This window comes from Pantherophis guttatus, chromosome 9 (genome assembly GCF_059756535.1).
Source record: "Pantherophis guttatus breed Tessera chromosome 9, ASM5975653v1, whole genome shotgun sequence".
NCBI classification, from domain to species: domain Eukaryota; kingdom Metazoa; phylum Chordata; class Lepidosauria; order Squamata; family Colubridae; genus Pantherophis; species Pantherophis guttatus.
Genome location: NC_142071.1, coordinates 1,077,066 through 1,096,197, shown reverse-complemented (window position 1 = coordinate 1,096,197; position 19,132 = coordinate 1,077,066). Strand labels below are relative to the sequence as shown.

Genomic DNA, 19,132 nt, shown 5'->3' with positions numbered 1-19,132 from the left:
TTCAACCTAGAAATAAGGAGGAATTTTCTGACAGTGAGATCAACCCATGGAACAGAAGTTGTGGGAGCTTCATCCCTGGAGGCTTTCAAGAAGAGATTGGACTGCCGTCTGTCAGAAACGGTGTAGGATCTCCTGCTTGGGCGGGGGGTTGGACTAGATGACCTACAAGGTCCCTTCCAACCTTGATAATCTGTTATTCTATGACTTCTATGAATGGGTTGCTTCTTCACGGCAATCACTCGTTTTGTTTAGCTGGAGAGATATTTTCCTGACGGTACTATGACCAAATCCACTTTCTGCATCAAAGGGTGTCTTTGCAATACGTCCCTGCACTACTGGGCCAATTGCAGAGCTTGAAGTAAGAGTCTGACGGGGGATCCTACAAAGAACAAAGGAGGCAGCAGTCAGGCTCACAAAGCAAGGTGATACGGATAGGATCTTCTAATCATCAACTTGCCAACGTTACAATGTCTAGTAATGTAGTCCTGGGCAGCAGGAAAATAAAGACAGACCGAACACTTGGTGTGAGGCTTTTGTCAACGTCTTCAACTTTTATTCCATTTGAACGCTTCAGAGAATACAAAATGCTTACATTACAAAAGGAAAGAGTTCCTGCCTATCGCGCACTCTGATTGTCATCCCAACATTTGCTGACCGTCATTGGTCCTCTGGAAGTCGGATCCTTTCAAAAGCCTCCATCGTTCCCCATCATCAAAATCCAACCCAAAAGACTCTTCTGGTTCCTATGAAAAGTTAGAAGGAAGGCCTTGCAAGCCAAATCTTCTCAGATTGGGTTCTCCTAGCGCACGCTCTCCAAACTTGGCGACTTTTTTAGACTTGCGGACTGGCCGAGGAATTCTGGGAGTTGAAACTCCGCAAGTCGCCAAGTTTGGAGACCTTGTTTTAACGGGGGGCACAAAAAGGGAGGGGCCGTGCCCCCGCCTTCCCTGCTTTGCCACATGGCTCAAGGCCAAGGTGGTTGGCCCCATAGGCCACCTCCTCTTAGAAGAACAGATGGGTAAGCAAAAATTAAAAAAAAGAGTTGTGGTGTGCAGGGAGGAGAAAGATGCCAATCCTGTTTTGCGGGTCAAGATCCTGCCCTTCCACCTATTCCCACAACACAGTTACTTCTCTGGTCTCCTTGATGCATTCCTCCAAAACAGGGGTCTCCAACCTTGGCCACTTTACGCCTGGCGGACTTCAACTCAGCTGGCTGGGGAATTCTGGGAGTTGAAGTCCGCCAGGCGTAAAGTGGCCAAGGTTGGAGACCTCTGCTCCAGAAGGAACGGTGGAGGCAATGTAGTGTGATACGTGTGCTTGTACATCTACTTCACTTGCATTCCCAAATCACCTTTCCTCACCACAACCTTCAGCTGCTACTGTTTAAAAAACACAAAACAGGTTAAACGTGTTCACATGTTTAATATTGCACCTGACCAAAAAAAGCCGAACGCGCGTCAGATTTTCACCACCTTCAGTTTGTGTGTCTCCATCAGGGATGACAGGACTTGCGAGGACGAGTCTTTCAAGAGTCCTATTGGAACAACTACATTTCAGGAACAGTTAGCAGAATATTCCCCAAATTTAGACGACCCCCTTGTTCATCAATATTATGCAGCAATGAATTCAAATATCACAAAATAAACAGCAAAAGATAGTAGCCCATACATGCATACAAACAAACACAAGCCCAAGTGATTACTATATCAATACAGGAGAAAATATTGCATTTTTCAACATTGCATTATTTGGCTCATATTTTTATTCTCCTGGAATTGGAAGTATAGAGTTTGGGGTGGTTTTTTATTATTATTATTATTAAGTTAAGCCTACTCTTTCCATCACCATCAAGTTTAAGACAGACAGGGGCAGAGATGAAGGGAATGCTTAAAAATGCCAAATAAATACAAGAAATCTGTTAACATGTGTTATGTTCTCACACACTGATATGAACAGAAAAATACCTGCACCCAAAGGACTAATTAGGTAAGGTGGAAAATTGCAGAGTTTTGGATTCTGTGTCCTACAGCAGCGTTTCTCAACTTTGGCAGCTTTAAATCAAAGTCACCGTGGGTGAGAGCACTGAACTGCTACTTAAGTACCATCTGTCCCACGTGAACTTTTGTAGAACTTTTTAAACTATTACTACTGCTACAATAATAATATTAATATTAATAATACTAGCCCATTCAAAAGTTATTTTCTTCGGGGGAGCGATTTCTGCAATGATTTTCAAAGCACCCAACTAAAACTAGTAGCAACCGAGTTAACTGATTGTAACAGTGATGTAAACACCAGAATTCGATCTATTCGTCACCAAAGTAAAATGAAAACATTCCCATTGTCTTCAAGAACCATAGGAGGCGGCCAAATTTCTATAGATCCCTGATGAAACACAGGGACAACAGAAAATTCCAAACTGGACATTTGTCCACAATTAAACAGAGATCACAGGTGACTTCCTCAAATAAACCCCTTCCAGATGCATTGCATATTCAGGCTCCTAGTCTCCTACCCTGGCCGATACATCTGGAAAACACCAGGTTGGAAAAATTGTGATGTTCTGAGTCACCACACGGTGTTATCTTACATAGATGACCTCTTTGCAGTTCCTAATTTTTTCACAATAGATATTCTGGCCTAAAATAATACCTTTCAAGGTATGTCATGGGGAATGTTCCTCAGAGCTATGTGGCTTCTTAAGAGTGGGTCTTCCCAATGTGTTAGGAGTCCTCTCAAACCACGACAGATAACATTTAACTGAATTGAAGACGGCAAAGAAGCACGTTCAGTCTTCCGTTTTCAGAAGCAGAGGTGCAAAAGTCTGCATCCATGCTTTTGAGAACCACCTCTCCCTCTTCCAAAAAAGATAATCCAAATTTTTGAACCATCAAATTTCTTTCTGCAAGCTCTAACTGATACTAATAAGTTCTGCAGAAAAAAAAACTGCATTTAAAAATAAAGCAAAAGTACAACCAGAAAAAAACAACAACACTCCAGCACCTGCTTAAGAGATGAGGTAGGTGCACAAGGAGGGAAGTCCTGGCCAAGAGACGTTGTGAGCCCCATTGGGGTGTTGGCTCAACCTACAGCCAACCTCCTGTATTTACAGTCCAGGAATGTGTCAGCAGGCAAGATGCTTTAATTCATCCCAAAATCATATCCAGCATCCATTTCCTAGAAGGATGAACTATCACATCTTGTGGGAAAAGGCTTCTGCACACACTCAGGTGGGTCTCTTGAAACAGGATGCATGAAAAGACGCAGAGCCCAGCAGTCAAAATGAGGGTCCTGGGAAGACTGAATTAAAAACTGTCAAATTTAGGACAGGGGTCCCCAAACCCCCAGGGCCGCAGCCCCTTTGGAACCGGGCTGGGCAAGTAGCAGGCACGCAATTCACACACGCAGCTCCATTTGTGCCAATGGTGGGCACTCACACAAACGTGTGAAGCTCCATTTGTGTGAGCGACGGGCACGAAACACAAAAATGGAGCTGCGAGTGTGCGCGCCTGTTGCCGGCACAGAACCGTTTCCTCTCTCCCTTGCCCCCCACCGGTCCACAAAGCCAGAAAGGTTGGGGGACCATTGCTTTAGGACAGGGGTCTCCAACCTTGGCAACTTTACGACTTGTGGACTTCAAGTCCCAGAGTTCCTCAGCCAGGAACTCTGGGACTTGAAGTCCACAAGTCGTAAAGTTGCCAAGGTTGGAGACCCCTGCTTTAGGAGGCATTTTGTTTTAGCATCTCAATTATCTTATACCCCTTCCACCAGTTTCTGCTCCCGTTCTTTTAATACTCGTGATGGAAAGAAGCATTTTATTCTCCTATGAAATCTGATCGTTTTCAAAAGTGCAAGTTCTCCCGCAGGCCAGAGAAGGAAGGTAGGGAATCCAGACCTCAACAGTCTTTTACAAAGAGTCTCCACGAAATTGGGGAGCGTTATTTTCCCCGATTCAGGTCATGCCACTTCCCTACCCAATAAATGCCGCAACCACAGCACGGGAGAGTGGTAGAAAGTGCGTCCCCCACCTTCAAAAAGGAGCCATCAAGTGATTATACTCCCCGCTGAGAACAGGTTCAAATCTCAAGAAAAATACAAACGGGGTCTTTGATATGTTTTCAAGAGGTAAAAAATGTGAGTATCTTGCCTCGTCAGCTCAGCAAATATACGCAACAACGTTTTTTGTTTTTTTTTCCAGAAAAGGCACATGGCAGCAGTCTTCACAGCTGAAAAGTCAACCTGTGGCCAGCAACTGAATTTCCCCAGCACGAGTTCAGTTCGAGAATAGATCCCGTTCTCGGTTCTTCTGGATTGTCCTAGCAAGGATTTAAACGGTCGACCGAGTCTTTTTAGAGAACCAGATTTCCACTTTTAAACGCCGTCAGAGAAGAGGCATTTGCAGAAGGGGGAATCCATTGACTGTAGTGGAATCCCAGGACTGTAGATAGGATGGCAGCTGATTGAACGCCTGAAAAAAAACCACTAGGGGGTGAAGCATTTCCTTGGTCACCTGTGCAGTGCAAAACAAAAACAAGGATCGACTCTGAACATCCGAGAGACGTAACTGCACCCAAAGTCGCAAATTAGCTCACCTGCGTTTCGAACAGCTGCACCCTAGGTGGGCTGGAGATGATATGAAATTTGAAATCTAGCACAAGTGGAGGGAATATATTTGAGAGAAGCTAGTATAAAAGGGGACCCCTAGGTGCCCTCTTACTCGCATCTCCCCTGCCTTTCCACTAGGACAGAACACACTCATGGAAAGGTCTGAATTGCCACATTCAGTAGTGGAAAGTAGCACACTCAAACCAAGTGCACCAATTTTGGGGTTAGTCGTGAATGAACATAGGGATGAGGGACATCTGGTTTTCCTTTCCTCCCCCATCCACGGATGAGGGGCAGAGGAGAGGAGGAGGTGGAGAAAGTGGGACAAGGCTCATCTCATGGTTTACAAAGTCTCGGAAAAAGTGGACTGTTTTTCAAGGGTTCAAAAAAGGCTGCTTTTGCCTTCCTTCCGCAGAGTTGGAAGCCGGGACTCCTGGGTGTAGCTAAAGCACTTTTTTCAGATCCAGGGGGCTGCAAATTCAGTGGCAAAAGGAGGGGGGGGAAAACACATGGCTCTAAAAGTAGAAAGCTAGAAAATTCAGCCGTGGAGAAAGTGGAGTTCGAAGGCAAGAGAATGGGAATTTTCCCTTAACAATTTTTTGGATGATCTCTCATAAGAGGGAGGGCGGGAAAAAACCTGGTTTTGCAAAAAAATGGAGAGCAAATGATGGAAAGCTTTACAAAAGTTACAAAAACTCCCCTTTAAAAAGCTGGCAAAAACTCTTTTAAACCACCAGGCGCTTTCTCAGACTTATACAAAGAACAGAAAATAACAGAAACGGTTTGTAGTCTACTCCATGGTTTGTTATACTGTCAGGTAAGACTATAGCCTAAATCCTAGCCAACGTTTGCCCAGATTGAACATGGTTTAGGATAGGAATTCAATTCGGACAAAAAGAACGGAAAATGCACATTGTAGAAGACGGCTTCGGTTTCAAATGGAGAATTACTCCAGAAACAGTAGCATCAAGTAGAGTCCTCTCAGCTTCTTTGTAGGACAAACAGAACAAAATAAATAATCTTCCATTTGGTTATCTTTTCTTTTCCTGGTACAGACACATTTGACACGATGTTGAGATGCTCCTCTAACCTTCAACCAAGGCAAAACGGGTCCTGCCTACTAGGTTGCCTGTGGGATTTCTGGCTTAAGGATAAACATTGACCCAAACAGTTTTAGACTGGAAAGTGCGTTGCTCAGCTGATAGTGGCTGCAGAAGAAACCCAAAATCTCCATCGCTGGCTATTGGTGCTCTGAGGAGGAGGCTTCCTAGGAGTCAGGAAAGTCCCACCACAGCAAGAGTGTTGAGCAGGATGGTTGAAGTAGAGAGAGTGTCCAGTTTCATGGAGTCCGTTTGCAAGTTCTTGAGAAGAAGACCCCTGTTGGGTCAGAAGCCACGTACTGGAAAGGAAGCCACCGTAGAAACCATCTAGGGCTTCTGCTTCCCCAGTTTGGAAGGAAAGGGGGCAGATGCAAATGGGTCAGTCGAGGGCAGTTCTTTAGTCCTGGAAGAAACCGAGGCGATAGAAACCGACCCAGCTATCACCTGCTTGTTGGTCTGAGATACAACTTTGTAAGCCGCGATGGGTTGGCCACTGGCCCCTTGCCTGCCTTCCGGACTGTAGTGTCGGGAGTATTTCGCTAAGGACTGTGGGTGGAAAGGCGGGCTGTTCTTTGCTCCCAAGAAGCCTTCCTGGAGGCCCACCTGTCTCTGGAGTGTGTCATTGGCTAGGGGGCCAAGTTCTCCAGAGGCGCCTTTGGGAGGGTGGGCCTCTGGGCCGTCACTTGCTCTTGAGGGCTGAACCGATGAGGCTCCCGAATACTGACTTTGGGGAAGAAGGGAGCCATGGCTGCCCACCTCCAGGTTCTGGAATGTAGGGGCACGTGGGTACTGAGCAGCCCCAGCTGAGCCTAGGAATGGCCCAGTGGCAGGAGGTTCCTTAACCACATGGAGAGATGCCAACTCCTCCTGGCTTTTCTTCTTTGTGAACGGAGCTCTAAGGAACACGTCGCCTTCATCCAGCGGCTTAGGAAAGACTTGGCTTTTGGAGAGAAATGGCGCTTTCGTGAAAATGTCCAAGTCATCACAGTAGCTTTTAGAGCCTCGGAAAGGGGCCGTGGCAAACACGTCGGTGTCTCCTTCAGACCTTTCCGCAGCTCGTTGTGGAAAAGCCTCGAACAGAACCGGCCCTGGCACATTCTGGGCCGGTGGGAGGTTCAAATCCTTTGGGGAACCCCTTCCCCTTTCCTGAAGAGGGGGGTTCATTTTACAAGCCTCCTCTTCCTCTTCCGAGTCCATCAGCAGAGGCCTGGATCCACTGCAGTCCAGGATGTCTCCCTCGTGGTCGGTCCCTTCCCCTTCGCTGCTGTGGAAGGAGCTGTTGCTTGAGAGACCATCCCTCACAAAGAAGTCGGCGTCTCCGCCGAGGTGACTCTGCTGTGGCTTATTCAGCAGCAAGGAACTGGTGGGGCCCGGCCTTCGCTCTTGCTCAGCGCTGACCATGAAATACGCAGCTGGCTTCCCTTGCCGTCCTACAAAGTGTAAAACAAGAGCGTTACTTGCTAATCTTAAGATAAGACAGCTAAAAGTAAACCACAGAGGTGTAATGACGTGGGATTTAAAATCAGCAGCACACATGTTGGGGAGGGGAGGGGAGGGAGATGGAGGGAGAAATACGTTTTAAAATAAAATAAAAAATCATACAAAAGTGAAACCAGGTAGTTACAATCAACGGACACAACTCGGCATTACTTCACATTTCAAGGTTCCACAAAATGTGGGTTAGAGAGAGATGGAAGGTGTTAATAAAACAGACACCCAAGACTCACTCAAGACTTGGGAGAATGAGGAGGAGGAGGAGGAGGAGGAGGAGGAGGAGGAGGAGGAAGGGAAAATGGTTGTCCCAGACATCACTAACACAAGGTGTTTTCAAGGAAGCCAAGGTTCTAGATCTCATGATTCGGGAAGCGGGAAAATGGGGAAATGAGGAGGTCCATTTCTTCTCAATTCGGGGTAAACTGAGAAGTGGGCTCAAGTGACGCCCACAGAGGCTGTGTTTCTACTGTCTTCTCATAGGTTCCCTCGCTTTCCTGCCTATCTCCTGCATCAGACTTTGAGGGGAAATACTTGGGAAATTCAAGAGAAGGTTCGAAATAGAACCTGTGCTAGCTTGCTTTAATCAAATCTTTGCTTCCTTTCGGTGGAAAATGCTTTCAATCTCATCAGGGTTAGAAATGAGAAAGCTTTAGCTACCATCTGCAAGCCACCTTCAGGAGAGGCCAAGGGGAATCCCTTCCGCTCCCAAGAGCTCTTGAAGGATCAAATCTACCCATTCAAAGCTGCTACTAATCTTGGTCTGTGGATGAACGGGGATCAACAACTTGCCTCTTTGGGCCTGCCAGCTTTCTCAAAGAGCAAAAAAACATCTCTTCACTGAGGGGGACAGCAAGCCTATTGAGACCCTAGTTTGCTGGCCAGACCCAGAAGAGCTGGCTCAGTCCAACCCAAAGCCCGCCGATCTGCCCATCCTTGTGCCACCCAACGAGGCTACCCAAACAAGCAGAAGGATTTGAACTTGCTACACACATGGGAGAGATCAGATGAATCACACACACAGTTATTAGAACACAAGAGAGCTTACCTTCCAAGAAAGAGGAGCAGGTTACAATGTTAGCGGGAGGGCAGGAAAAAGGCACGTAAAAACTAAAACTTCAGAGAGCCCAAGGCCAAGGCCTTCGCGTTGGCCACCATCCACAGAAATGGCGGGGCACAATGATGGGAACCGCTCAAATTCGGAAGGAGGGAGGGGAAAGTGTCTCTGCTAATTCGGAGAAGGCAGGGGATCACGGTTCACCAACGGGCATTGGCCAATTTCTGATGGACCAGCTGAGCTAATACCGGCGTTGGGGCCCTTCTGGAGATGGTAGGGATGGTCATCTGGTCCACAGAAGATCTGCAGGGCTCTTTAAGCAAAAACGAAGGCTCTGCATCGCTTATAAAGCCTCCACTGCGAAGAGAGTGGCGTCTTTATGAATTTTACAAAGGTCTGGGATACAGGATTTCTACTTCAGTTTGTATAAATGTGTCCGAGCTTCAATAACACACTTCTTAGGCAAGGTCATCGGCTGTTAGGGTATTGAGCTGCTTCTCGTGATCAAAGATGGGACTCATTGGACAAGCATCGGCATTTTATTGACAGAGTATTAAAGCCTAAATTACACGATAAAATAAAGCCAGATTAAGAGGAAGATGCTTAAAATTCTTGACTGTTGATTTGTAGTTCATCCCGTGTCTCCATTTTTAATTGGCTTATCGGCTACTGCAGATCCCGCCGAGAAAAATCAGAAATGAAAAACCAGCCAAGAATTTCTTCCTATTCGAGAGTCGTTTGTAGTGGAACAGGCAATGTTATATCGTAAGATAGCCTTTATTTTAACTTTCTGAGATGAATCCCTACTACTCCAAGCCTTTTTTAAAAATTTCTCTGAAAGAATCTTAAAATCAAATTTCAGCTGTTGGGAATTCTGTAAGCAGGAACTAAGGTCCTAGAATTAGCTTAAATATAGGATTTTTTTTCACCAATTTTTAACCCGCAAACACTCCTGGAACCAGGCTCTTGTGCTAACCAGAGTTCTTGGGGGTGTACACGAACATAGCCCTGAAAATCTCTACAGTAGGAAGGGCCAATATTTTTGTGCTCAAAACCATTGTTATAATCAGGGGGGAGTTAAGGGCTAAACATGTGAGGGGACCGGTGCCATATCAATCAATAAGCAAGCCAGAATTTGGGATTTTCCTCCCAATTGTTGGAGAGCTTAAAGGGCTTTGTTCTTTCAACCAGGATAATTTTATTTGGGGGTTCACTCAAGAGAACAATCAACTCTGCCACTGATTTTTGGCAGCAATAATAGCTGGTGGAAGGGGAAGTCCTAGATTACACATTGCTCTATCACAGGGCTCTCCAATCTTGGCAACTTTAAGACTTGTGGACTTCAACTCCCAGAATTCCCCAGCCAGCTAGGGAATTCTGGGAATTGAAGTCCACAAGTCTTGAGGTTGCCAAGGTTGGACACTTCCGCTGTACAACAAGAGCATTGTAGAAGCCGATGCTTCCCCTCTTTCCTGTTTTCCTTAAGCCACGCAAATGTTTAAAAGTTGGATTTTGTTCTATTTTAGCCTGAGCATCATGGAAAACAACTTTCTCCACCACAAACTGGTCATACTGCTGAAATGAGACAATTGGTAGAATTTGTCGGAGTGACTCTCTTCTGGGGTTCTTTTTTAATATTACCTGAAGACAACCTGGTTGCAAATTCAAGCTGACCAATAAATTTTATCCATAGAGGCAGCCGCTTCCAAAATCCTCTCTTGAGCAGTCCAGAGGCTTCCTATTTTCTCTTGCCTTGACCAAGTCTTCTTGCCTGTGATTCTCCTCTGAGATTTCTCTTATGAGATGTCTGTTTCCAAGACATTTCCCTCCCACCCCTTTGGCAGAAGATCTGGGCCACTCTTCTCTTCATCCATAGTTGCATCTGGAGTTAGTTCCGGACAGTGGCCTTCGTGGCCTGATGTTTCCCAGCCATTCTGCTCTCAGCTTCCAGAAGCTTGGAGCGAGGCCTTTCTCAACTTTTCTGGAGGTCTTTCAAAGGTAGGGAAAAAAATAAACAATGAAACGCAACTCTCCGATTTCTCCGACTGATAGCACTCAATCACGTTTAGATACCGGATAGGGTGGAAATCAAATTGAGATATTCTGGCAAATGTTTCCAGTGGATTGTTAGCTAGAATATCAGGAATTTTCTGCCTTAAGAGCCCAGGTTACATGGCTGGCCTCTGCGCCTTCACTTGGGAACATTGAGGCAACATTGCTACCCTGCTACCAACGACAAAATGTCTTAACAGCAGCGATACGAATCTAGAAGACACCTGGAACTTGGAAGTTGGACATGTTGATGTTTTCTGGAAATCTGGGGTGTGTGTGCAAGTGCCTGAGACGACTTCTAAACTCGATTCTGACTGTGATAAAAAAAAGTCTGAGCTGAGAAGGACTAAGCTGCTCCTGAGTTCTGAACACCCCTCCTGCAACTCAATCCCAACTTCCAGCAATGCCCAAAGGAGTCCAGAAGACTTCCTTGCCGCCCCGAGTCTTCGGAGAAAGGTGGCATATAAATTGAATTGATTAAATTCAATTCAATTCCTCCTGTTCTTCTCCATCCTTCATGGCAACGTGAACTTCAGGACAAGGCAACGCCTCTACCCGCGCTAGGGAGCTGGCATTCAAAACTCTTTGGCGTCTACAAGTAAGCCTCCCAAGTCTTTCAACCCAAAAGAGTTTAGCCATTAAGAAACAAATAAATAAAATGTGCCAGCTCCTCTTTCAGTGTGACATATGCCCCAAATGGGATCCGTCCCCGTGTGAAAGTTGCCTTAGAAGTTGGAATGCTGTAGGACTGAACCATAATGAATATAGGAACAGCAGAAGAGAATATTTGTAGCTCAAGGTTAAACTATGGAATCCTTGGTGGTCTCTGAGCTTGGGGGGGGGTTTGCTTGCAGATGTTTCATGACCCAACTAGTAAACTGATGGCGTTACCTAGAGGAGTAATGAAACATCTGCAGGAAAACAGCCAAGCTCAGAGAACACCAAAGACTCCCATGATTAATATAGCATATCGTCTCTAGCTCCTTGGCTTTGAAAAAGGCATTTAAAAAAATGATCACACACATATGCACACGTGTGCTGATCTTGTGCTTAGCAACGCACAGATGTTAGAAATGCGTTCGTTCCATTTTTCCTCCATCCTCCTTAGTTACAACTCAATCCCAGCCCTGCAATTTTGATCTCTCATTAGAATAGAATGGGGTTAAGTCTGCAGGACAGCTCGGATGTTGTGATTGTAACTGAGGACTCTCTGTGTTTTAAGAGCCCTCTTTGCTCATCCCTGGTGCTCTGTGGACAAGGGAACCAGGTCCAATCCAGACAGCAGAACAGAGAACCATTTCTTGTGGGACACTCGGGCGATGTCCAGCACGCTGCAGAGGGCAGCTAAGTGATTGTCTACCTCTTCTTCATTCCTGAGATCTTTACAAAATGCTCATCTCCTGGGCTTGGCATTTACTCCTGCCAGAATAGTAATCTTCAATTGTTGGCTGATCCAGAGAAGGTCCATTTGGCTCCACCTGAACAGTTTGCTGTGATTTATACAGCATCCGTTGATCATCGTGGATCAGTGATCCACTGTACACGAACTAGATGAGATCATTCTAGTACAGGAATCCTTGCCGTGAATCACCCCTGGAATTGGAGTCAGGACAAATCTTTAGCTTGGTCATGAATCTCAGTTGTCAGGAGGGGCAGAAAAATTAAGCCCATCCTAACTCATGCCATGGTAAAGTCCAGAATGGCCATTGGCCATTGAATGGGGAACATCCATTAACAAGGCCAAACGCTTCCCCGGGATGCATTATGAAGGAATTCCAGGGACTGTTATAATGAAATGCAAGCTCAGCTTTTAATAACCATTTAAATGTTTTTAAATAACATTTATTCTCTCTCTTCCTTTTGTTTCTCTGCACAGGGACTATAAGCACATCTCTTTTGGGCAGGAGAGGGGAGATTCCATCAGCTCCTGCACAACTAGGTTGTGTCCTTTTGCTCACATGAATACTACTTTCAGAAGGCATAGTAAGAGAGGATGACAAAACGTGGCCAAAATTTTTCAGCCCATTTGGGACAAAGGGAACCACCTCTTGGTGCCTTAGATCTAGATACATCAATGGAAACATTAAGACCAGAGGTCTCCAATCTTGAGAACTTTAAGACTTGTGGACTTCAACTCCCACACTTCAACTGTGGGAGTTGAAGTCCACAAGTCTTGAAGTTCCCAAGGTTGGAGACCCCTGATTAAGACAGAACGAGACCACCACCGATGCTCAGCCCCTCTGAGCTGGATCTCCTCTTGAAAAATAAAACCAACCTTTAGCAATGAGCCCACAATCCACCATTATCATGGTTTATTACTGAAGTATTTCCACGGTGACAAGTAAGCCTTCGTTCACAATATCATTTCACAGTTACCCAGCTAACTGGCCGAGTCGTTTCATGGGCGGGTAAGAAAAGACCCTCCCCCCATTCACATTGGTTAGTTCACAGCACTATCCTCATGCGACCAGAGGCTTCGGTAAAACGCCTTCCAAAACCCTTCAACAAGTTCATTAAACTTAAAATGTTAAAACATTCTTTTTTAAAAGTACTTTAATTCACAGGAGGATGGGTTTTTTTTTTTTTGGTTTCTAATATACAGCAGGTGGTTAATTTGTTTAAAAAAATCCATTCTTTTTTCCATATATTTTCAGTATCATCTGACTATACAATAACTTTCTATCTAAAGCTTTGCCCGTGTGATCCACACTCCAGTTACCTGCACTTCAGGAATCGAGAGTCAAGTCAAAGAATCAAAGAGGCTGCCCCAAAATGTAAAGAACTATTGACAATTTTCCATAGTTTTTTTGTCAGGGAAATCGGGAAAGTGCAGCAAAACGACCTATGGACACCCACACGTCACACAGAAGCAGTCACTGTTTTATAATGAAGTAGACTTGAGAGAGATTCAGGAGAGGATGGACATGACAGTGAAATTCTATTTACAGAATTCGTTGAGTTAACTTCTGGAAGGCGGAGATTTGTAAGGGGGTTCGTGGGAAAAGCTGGAGAAAAAAATACTCAGGGTTACACCAGAAGGTCTTTCAATCCTGTAGGAGAGGCCAAAACACCTAGAAATTGAGCCATTCGCACATTCACACGTGGGGGAAACTGCACTTTTTCAACCACTACAATACATTTGCACATACACAAAGTTAGCGATAAGCTAATGATTATTTCCAACTACGGAGTTAAGAGTCGTTCTCCTTTTCAGAAGAAAAACCTTGGAAGGGACCATTAATTTTGGACTTGAAGATCGGAAGCCAATGAAAACAAGTTTACTATAGCCAGCAGTTTGATGAAACTGAGCATATCGACATGAAAAGAAAAGATAAAACTGTTCAGATACACCTAAGCCGGAAAGCACTTACTGCAAACTGATTGGCATGGAGTTCATGCTAGTTCTATAAAGACAGAAGGCTCTAACTTAAAAAAGTACAGTCTGTCTATCAGGAAGGGGTGGGGGGGGGAGATGGCTTCATATTTACCGTGTTAATATACGCTATGCAACTACAGAGAGGGATTGCAAAAACCGAGAAAGGAAAAACAGAACAAAACATCAGTCTTACCTTCAAGGAAATCTGACATGTGCATACAATTTATACAATCCCTCAAAGAGATCCGCAACCCTCTTCGCCATGGCTTTCTCCCACCCCCACCCCTCCTAAGGGTTGTCCATCCAACAGAAAAGATCTTAGCCATGCTGTTTGACATAGTAGTATATGGTTCACATTAACCATTTTGCGTAGAATAATTTCCGCAGCTTTAGTATCTTTATTGATTGATTGGTTTATTTTAAGCACAAGTCCATTCCTAAGCAGGTTGCAAAAAGAAACAGGAGTATATATGGAGCAAACTGTCTTCTGTCAGGGCTTAAAATGTCTTTATATCTAAGCATCAGGCCTCGAACTCAGTTTTGCCTTTGGAAGGCACTCTGTCCAGGCCCCAATCCGTCCTAGGATAGGATTCCCTAACACGCTCCCCTGAACTGGAGAAGGACAAGTCTACTTAGCTGCCCTTTAGCCTCCCAGGTCTCGTTGGTTTTTAAATCAAGGAAAAAACAAAATTGACAAGACAATCTTAGTTAGCATTATTTAGGCAGGTTAGTCGTATGTATTTCTAGCAAGGATCATACACAGATTACATGTTTGTATGTTTGTTTGTTTCTTTACAATTATAGTTTTGGTGGCACTAACGGATAAATCGTAGCCAGGTGATTAATACAGGGTAGCGCTCCCTTAAAGGTAGGAGAGAATTGCACGAGAAACTTTTGCAGGCTGCATCAAGACTGTGCTGGAAACAAGGAGAGATAAAATCCCAGCAGAGAGTACGATTTCAGAGCAGGGTCCTTTCTTTGCCCATTGGGCGTTATTTTCAAACAAAACAAAAGCAAGAAGAAGGAAAAAAAAAACAAAAAACCATCCAACAACTAAAGATTAGCTCTGTTAGGAGAAGAAGAAGAAGAAGGGGGAAAAAATAAAAAAATAAAAAGGAACGAAAGGAGTTTAGGTACGTTACAGAAGCCGCCTGTTACTGAGCGACCGCTACAGATCTATCAGCTGATCCACTAGCAGGAGAGACCTGGCTAGGTTGGGAAGAGTGGGTTCAGAGCTTCCACTGCTGTTTCTAGAATGCCCACCTGAAAGTGTGAGAGACAGCAATTTAGTATCCGGCAAAAGACACAGGGGTAAAAAAAAGTTAGCTTTTAGTTTAAAAAAAAAATTAAAGAGAAAGACGTCCAAACACACACACACACACAAAGAAAGAGTGAGATAAAACGGAAAGGACCTCAGTCCAGGACAGGAGGTCAAACTCAATTTCATTGAGTTTGCAATGAAATCAGGGCTGTGTTTGACGTGGGGGGAGGCATGGCCAGGGGAAGCATGGCCAGCTTGATATCACTCGTGTTAGGGGGCACCTATGTTGACCTGAGAGCTCTGCCAGCGAAAATGGTCTCCCGATCTCCATTTTCCGCTGGGATGGCCTCCTGCAACCCTCTGCCACCGAAAACGGAGCTCGGGAGGGCCACTTCATTTTCCCTGGCAGAGGCACCCCGCCGGCCAGATCTAAGCACCCCGCAGGCCTTGAGTTTGACACCTTGGTCTAGGAGGTATCTACCCAAGCTTTGGTGCCGTTACAATTGCTGCCTGGAGGGAGAACTTTTGCAGGGGTTCTCCAACATTGAGACCAAAGAGGGATTTCCAAACATCAAGCCATCAGTCAAAGCAACCTGAAGCAACAGAACTCAACGTCAGAAATAAGAGGAGGAACCGGAGGCTGTATCTGCACCTTCTCCCTCCCTTCAGCAATTTAACTGGTTCTTCTGGCTCAGTCATCACCCCGGGCGTTAATTAAGCAGGGTGGGATGGACCTTGGTTTTATCCAAAGGACCTTACCCCAAGTCACTTGATGGCTTGGACTTGTTCCTCTCGGAGGAAAGAACAGAACCAGAATTGAGAATTTGAGTGAGGATGATGGGAAATCCAATGGGTCACAGTCTCCTCACTCTTGCCTTTCATGACCAAAGATCCTACACAGTGAATCCCTCTAAGAAGACTCGTTCAGTGGTTCAACTTGAAGCACCTAGGAAGGGAATTCACACTCTGGGCCTCCCCCAAAACTAAGCATCCAGGATTATGATCGGCAGAGAATTAGCACAAAGGTCTAATGGAGGCTACATCTTTTGACTGTCAACCACTTGGTGGCAACAGTGCTTTTGAGAATGAAAGAAGAATCCCACAAGTTATTTCAAGTAGTAACAGGTAGGGTCCTGGAAACATTAATCGCCTTGCAAGCAGGGCTGCATCAGAAGGAAGGACAGCTGGATTTTTAAAAAAGCTTTAAACTAGAATTTCCCTATGTCTTAGAAGCCCAACAGAAGACTTGGGAATGGTCAACTCTATCTTTGCCCCGTAAACAGGTTTAAGATCTGGAAACAACCTAGTACTACCAAACACTCTAAAGAACTTGAAACCAAGAAACACAACTTAAGAATTCTGGATGGGCAGAAACACTGCATGCAAACACACTACCACAATGCATCTCCCTTGACATCTACCTGCTTACCTTGTGAATTTTTGGATATTAACACAGGGATGGGGTCAAACTCATCTTCTGTCACTTTTTCAGAGCCCCCAGGGACATCAAAGCCTGATATCAGGTTAGTATCTTCTGCAGCATGATGGAGGGGGAGGGGAGGAGGGTGGAATTTAAAAAAGGACGAAAAAGAGCAGAGAAAAGCTGGTTAGAAACCACCAAAACAACATTTGCCGTATGTGTTTTGCTGCAAAAGGGGGGTGGGGTGGGGAGAGAGAGGGAGGGAGGGAGGGAGGCAGAATTGCAAACTGTTAAAGCAAACCAGGTATTTGGAAAATTAGGGAAAGGACAGAAGTAGATGGATATGAAAATTATATGGGAAGGGAAGCAGGAGTGGAAGTAGCTGGTCTAAGAGGAAATAGCCAAGTTGCACCAGGAACGTTTCACAGGGAGCCGAGTTGAGAAAAGTGCCAAGACGAAAAGGCTTGGATTCTCATTCGAATTCCAGTTGTACATTCTTTGAACACCTGATCTCACTCTGCTCCTCAAATGCATGTGAGGGTTTATAACCCAGGAGTTCCCCCACCACAGGTGCTCCTTGCGAAGAGCAGCTGACTGGGTGCCCCTTCCAAGATGCCACAACTGCTTCCGCCTCCCTGCCAGCTCTCGATACCCTTGGAAGAGCACTGCTGAGCTACCCATTTGCAAGCCTTCATATCTGCCTTCGAGCATCACTTGATCTGAGACCCATCCTTAGGCCTAAAGCAGTGTTTCTCAACCTTGGAAGCTTGAAGATGGGTGGACTTCAACTCCCAGATTCTGGGAGTTGAAGTCCACCCATCTTCAAGGCAGGAAAAAAGAATTCTGTTCTGTTCTGTTCTGTTCTGTTGTTCTGTTCTATGCCAATGCCAGGATTTCTGCAAGACTAACAGGCTCACTCAAGAATCAACCATTTCTCTCTAAGAATCCTTGGTGGATACCAGGATGTCTGGATGATGTTGGTCCTTAAAAGAGAGTCAAATATGAGCAAGTCAGCAACCATTTTCCTTCATAACGTGGGTCAAACCTTCTTTCTTTGGACTCTGGGAGCTCCATCTGAAGATCAGCTACACTCTCTGTCTGGTCCCTGAGATCTGTGGTCCTGCCACCAATATTTCTAACCCAGAGATTTTGAATTTATGCTTTTCCTCTGCTGTGTCTCTGGTCTTCCTGGCCTTGGCTTGCGGGCTGCTTCCCCACCAGAGAAGCTCCAAGTGATACTCTCAAATGGCACAAAGTATGGATGATGTAGAGAGAAAGTATGATTTAAAAAAAACAACAACAAAAAAAACCCTCAAATTTCTCCAAGAGACCAAATATCTATTTCCAAGTTTTGGCAGACAAATTTTGTTTTACAATCATGAAAATTTTGGTCAGAATGGATGTCCCCTTTCAGTGCAGGAAAATTAAAATTCACTTTGAAATGAAAACCATCTGTAACTCTGGATTTTCTATATCAACCCTATGCGACCACACAGCAGGAAAAAAGATTTCTGCACTTTGGATAGAAAGAAAGTTTGAAGGACACCAGCTTTCCTTTCAAGCAACCATGGAAGGTTTCATGAAGTATCCAAGGTAAGAAAAACAGCAATTTTTGAATCAATGACTCTCTGTTCTCCTAGCACAGTCGTTGCCCATCCATCCGGTTTAGCAAAAAGCAGCTTCGTACAGCAGAACTGTTAAAATACATTTCCATATTCTGATGGACAGAGGACCTTTGAGCAGAAATCCTTGACCGAGGAATATTTTTACATGCACAGGCCTGCCTTCCACCAGGATCTATTCAGACCTTCTTCCTTGGGGTTTTTGTTTCGCCTCTTCGTCTCTTCATACCAAATGAAACCCTAAAAACGGAGCTTTACCTTTGTGAGTTTGGGATGAAACAGCTAAAGGAGCGAACTCATCCAGGAAGTCAGTGCCAGGATTAGAAAGCAGAGAGCAATCAAGCAAGGAGTCTTCCACAGTGATTGAATCTGGAACCAGGAGAAGAAGCAGAGTAGCAGATCACAGCATAGAGAATAGCAAGGAAGGAGATGGCTGCTCCCTTGGCTAGGGGCTAATTTCTAACCCAGGGTCCACTCTACATAGCTATCCTTTTTAAAAAATAATAATAATGACCTGAACTGGGACTAAAGTGCCTCACTAGTGTTCTAGGCCAGGGGTCTCCATCCTTGGTAACTTTAAGACTTGTGGACATCAACTCCCAGAATTCTGGGAGTTGAAGTCCACAAGTCTTAAAGTTACCAAGGATGGAGACCCCTGTTCTAGGTGAGGCTTTGATTACACACCTGACTCTCCTATAGACACCCCTGGACACATACAGGGAAGGTATATAAGCTATTTGAAGTTATTGAAACGAAGCTAAGACCCCCCTCGTGCTGACTTTGGAAGGAATCTAACTAATATTTCCTCCAATCCCTGAGTCAAAAGAGACCCCAAACATCTGAAGAGAGCCCAGCGAAACATCTAAAGATGAACACACACGCACAAAAAAAAGTGTTTATAGACAAAAGGATTCTGGTTTTCAAATCTGCCTGCTGGAAAATGCAGGGGTAGTAGTTGTTCTAATTTTAGGTGACGGGAATTCCTCTTAACTCGGGACGGATTCTAAGAGATTCAAATGCTGGAATGTAAGACCAGGGATACTACGTTTCCCCGAAAATAAGACCGGGTCTTATATTAATGTTTGCTCCAAAAGACGCATTAGGGCTTATTTTCTGGTTAGGTCTTATTTTGGGGGAAATACGTTACT

At 44.9% G+C, this 19,132-nt stretch overlaps 1 protein-coding gene across 22 annotated transcripts in view; it reads right to left on the bottom strand.

The window, feature by feature from the left end:
- Nucleotides 1-525: 525 nt before the first annotated feature.
- AAK1 (AP2 associated kinase 1) overlaps nucleotides 526-19,132 on the bottom strand; it is a 72,109-nt gene continuing 53,502 nt past the window's right edge. For 5 of the 22 annotated variants that reach the window (XM_087875756.1, XM_060683310.2, XM_060683309.2 and 2 more), the window contains 3 exons: nucleotides 18,243-18,353; nucleotides 16,372-16,476; nucleotides 526-7,135 (listed from right to left, as the gene is read on the bottom strand). In XM_087875756.1, the coding sequence (XP_087731882.1) occupies nucleotides 6,033-7,135; nucleotides 16,372-16,476; nucleotides 18,243-18,353 (1,319 nt within the window). In that variant the 3' untranslated portion in view covers nucleotides 526-6,032. Of the gene's footprint in view, nucleotides 7,136-14,389; nucleotides 14,945-16,371; nucleotides 16,477-18,242; nucleotides 18,354-19,132 lie in introns of those variants that run through there. The other 17 variants (XM_060683314.2, XM_087875764.1, XM_087875763.1 and 14 more) reach the window with 7 other exon arrangements.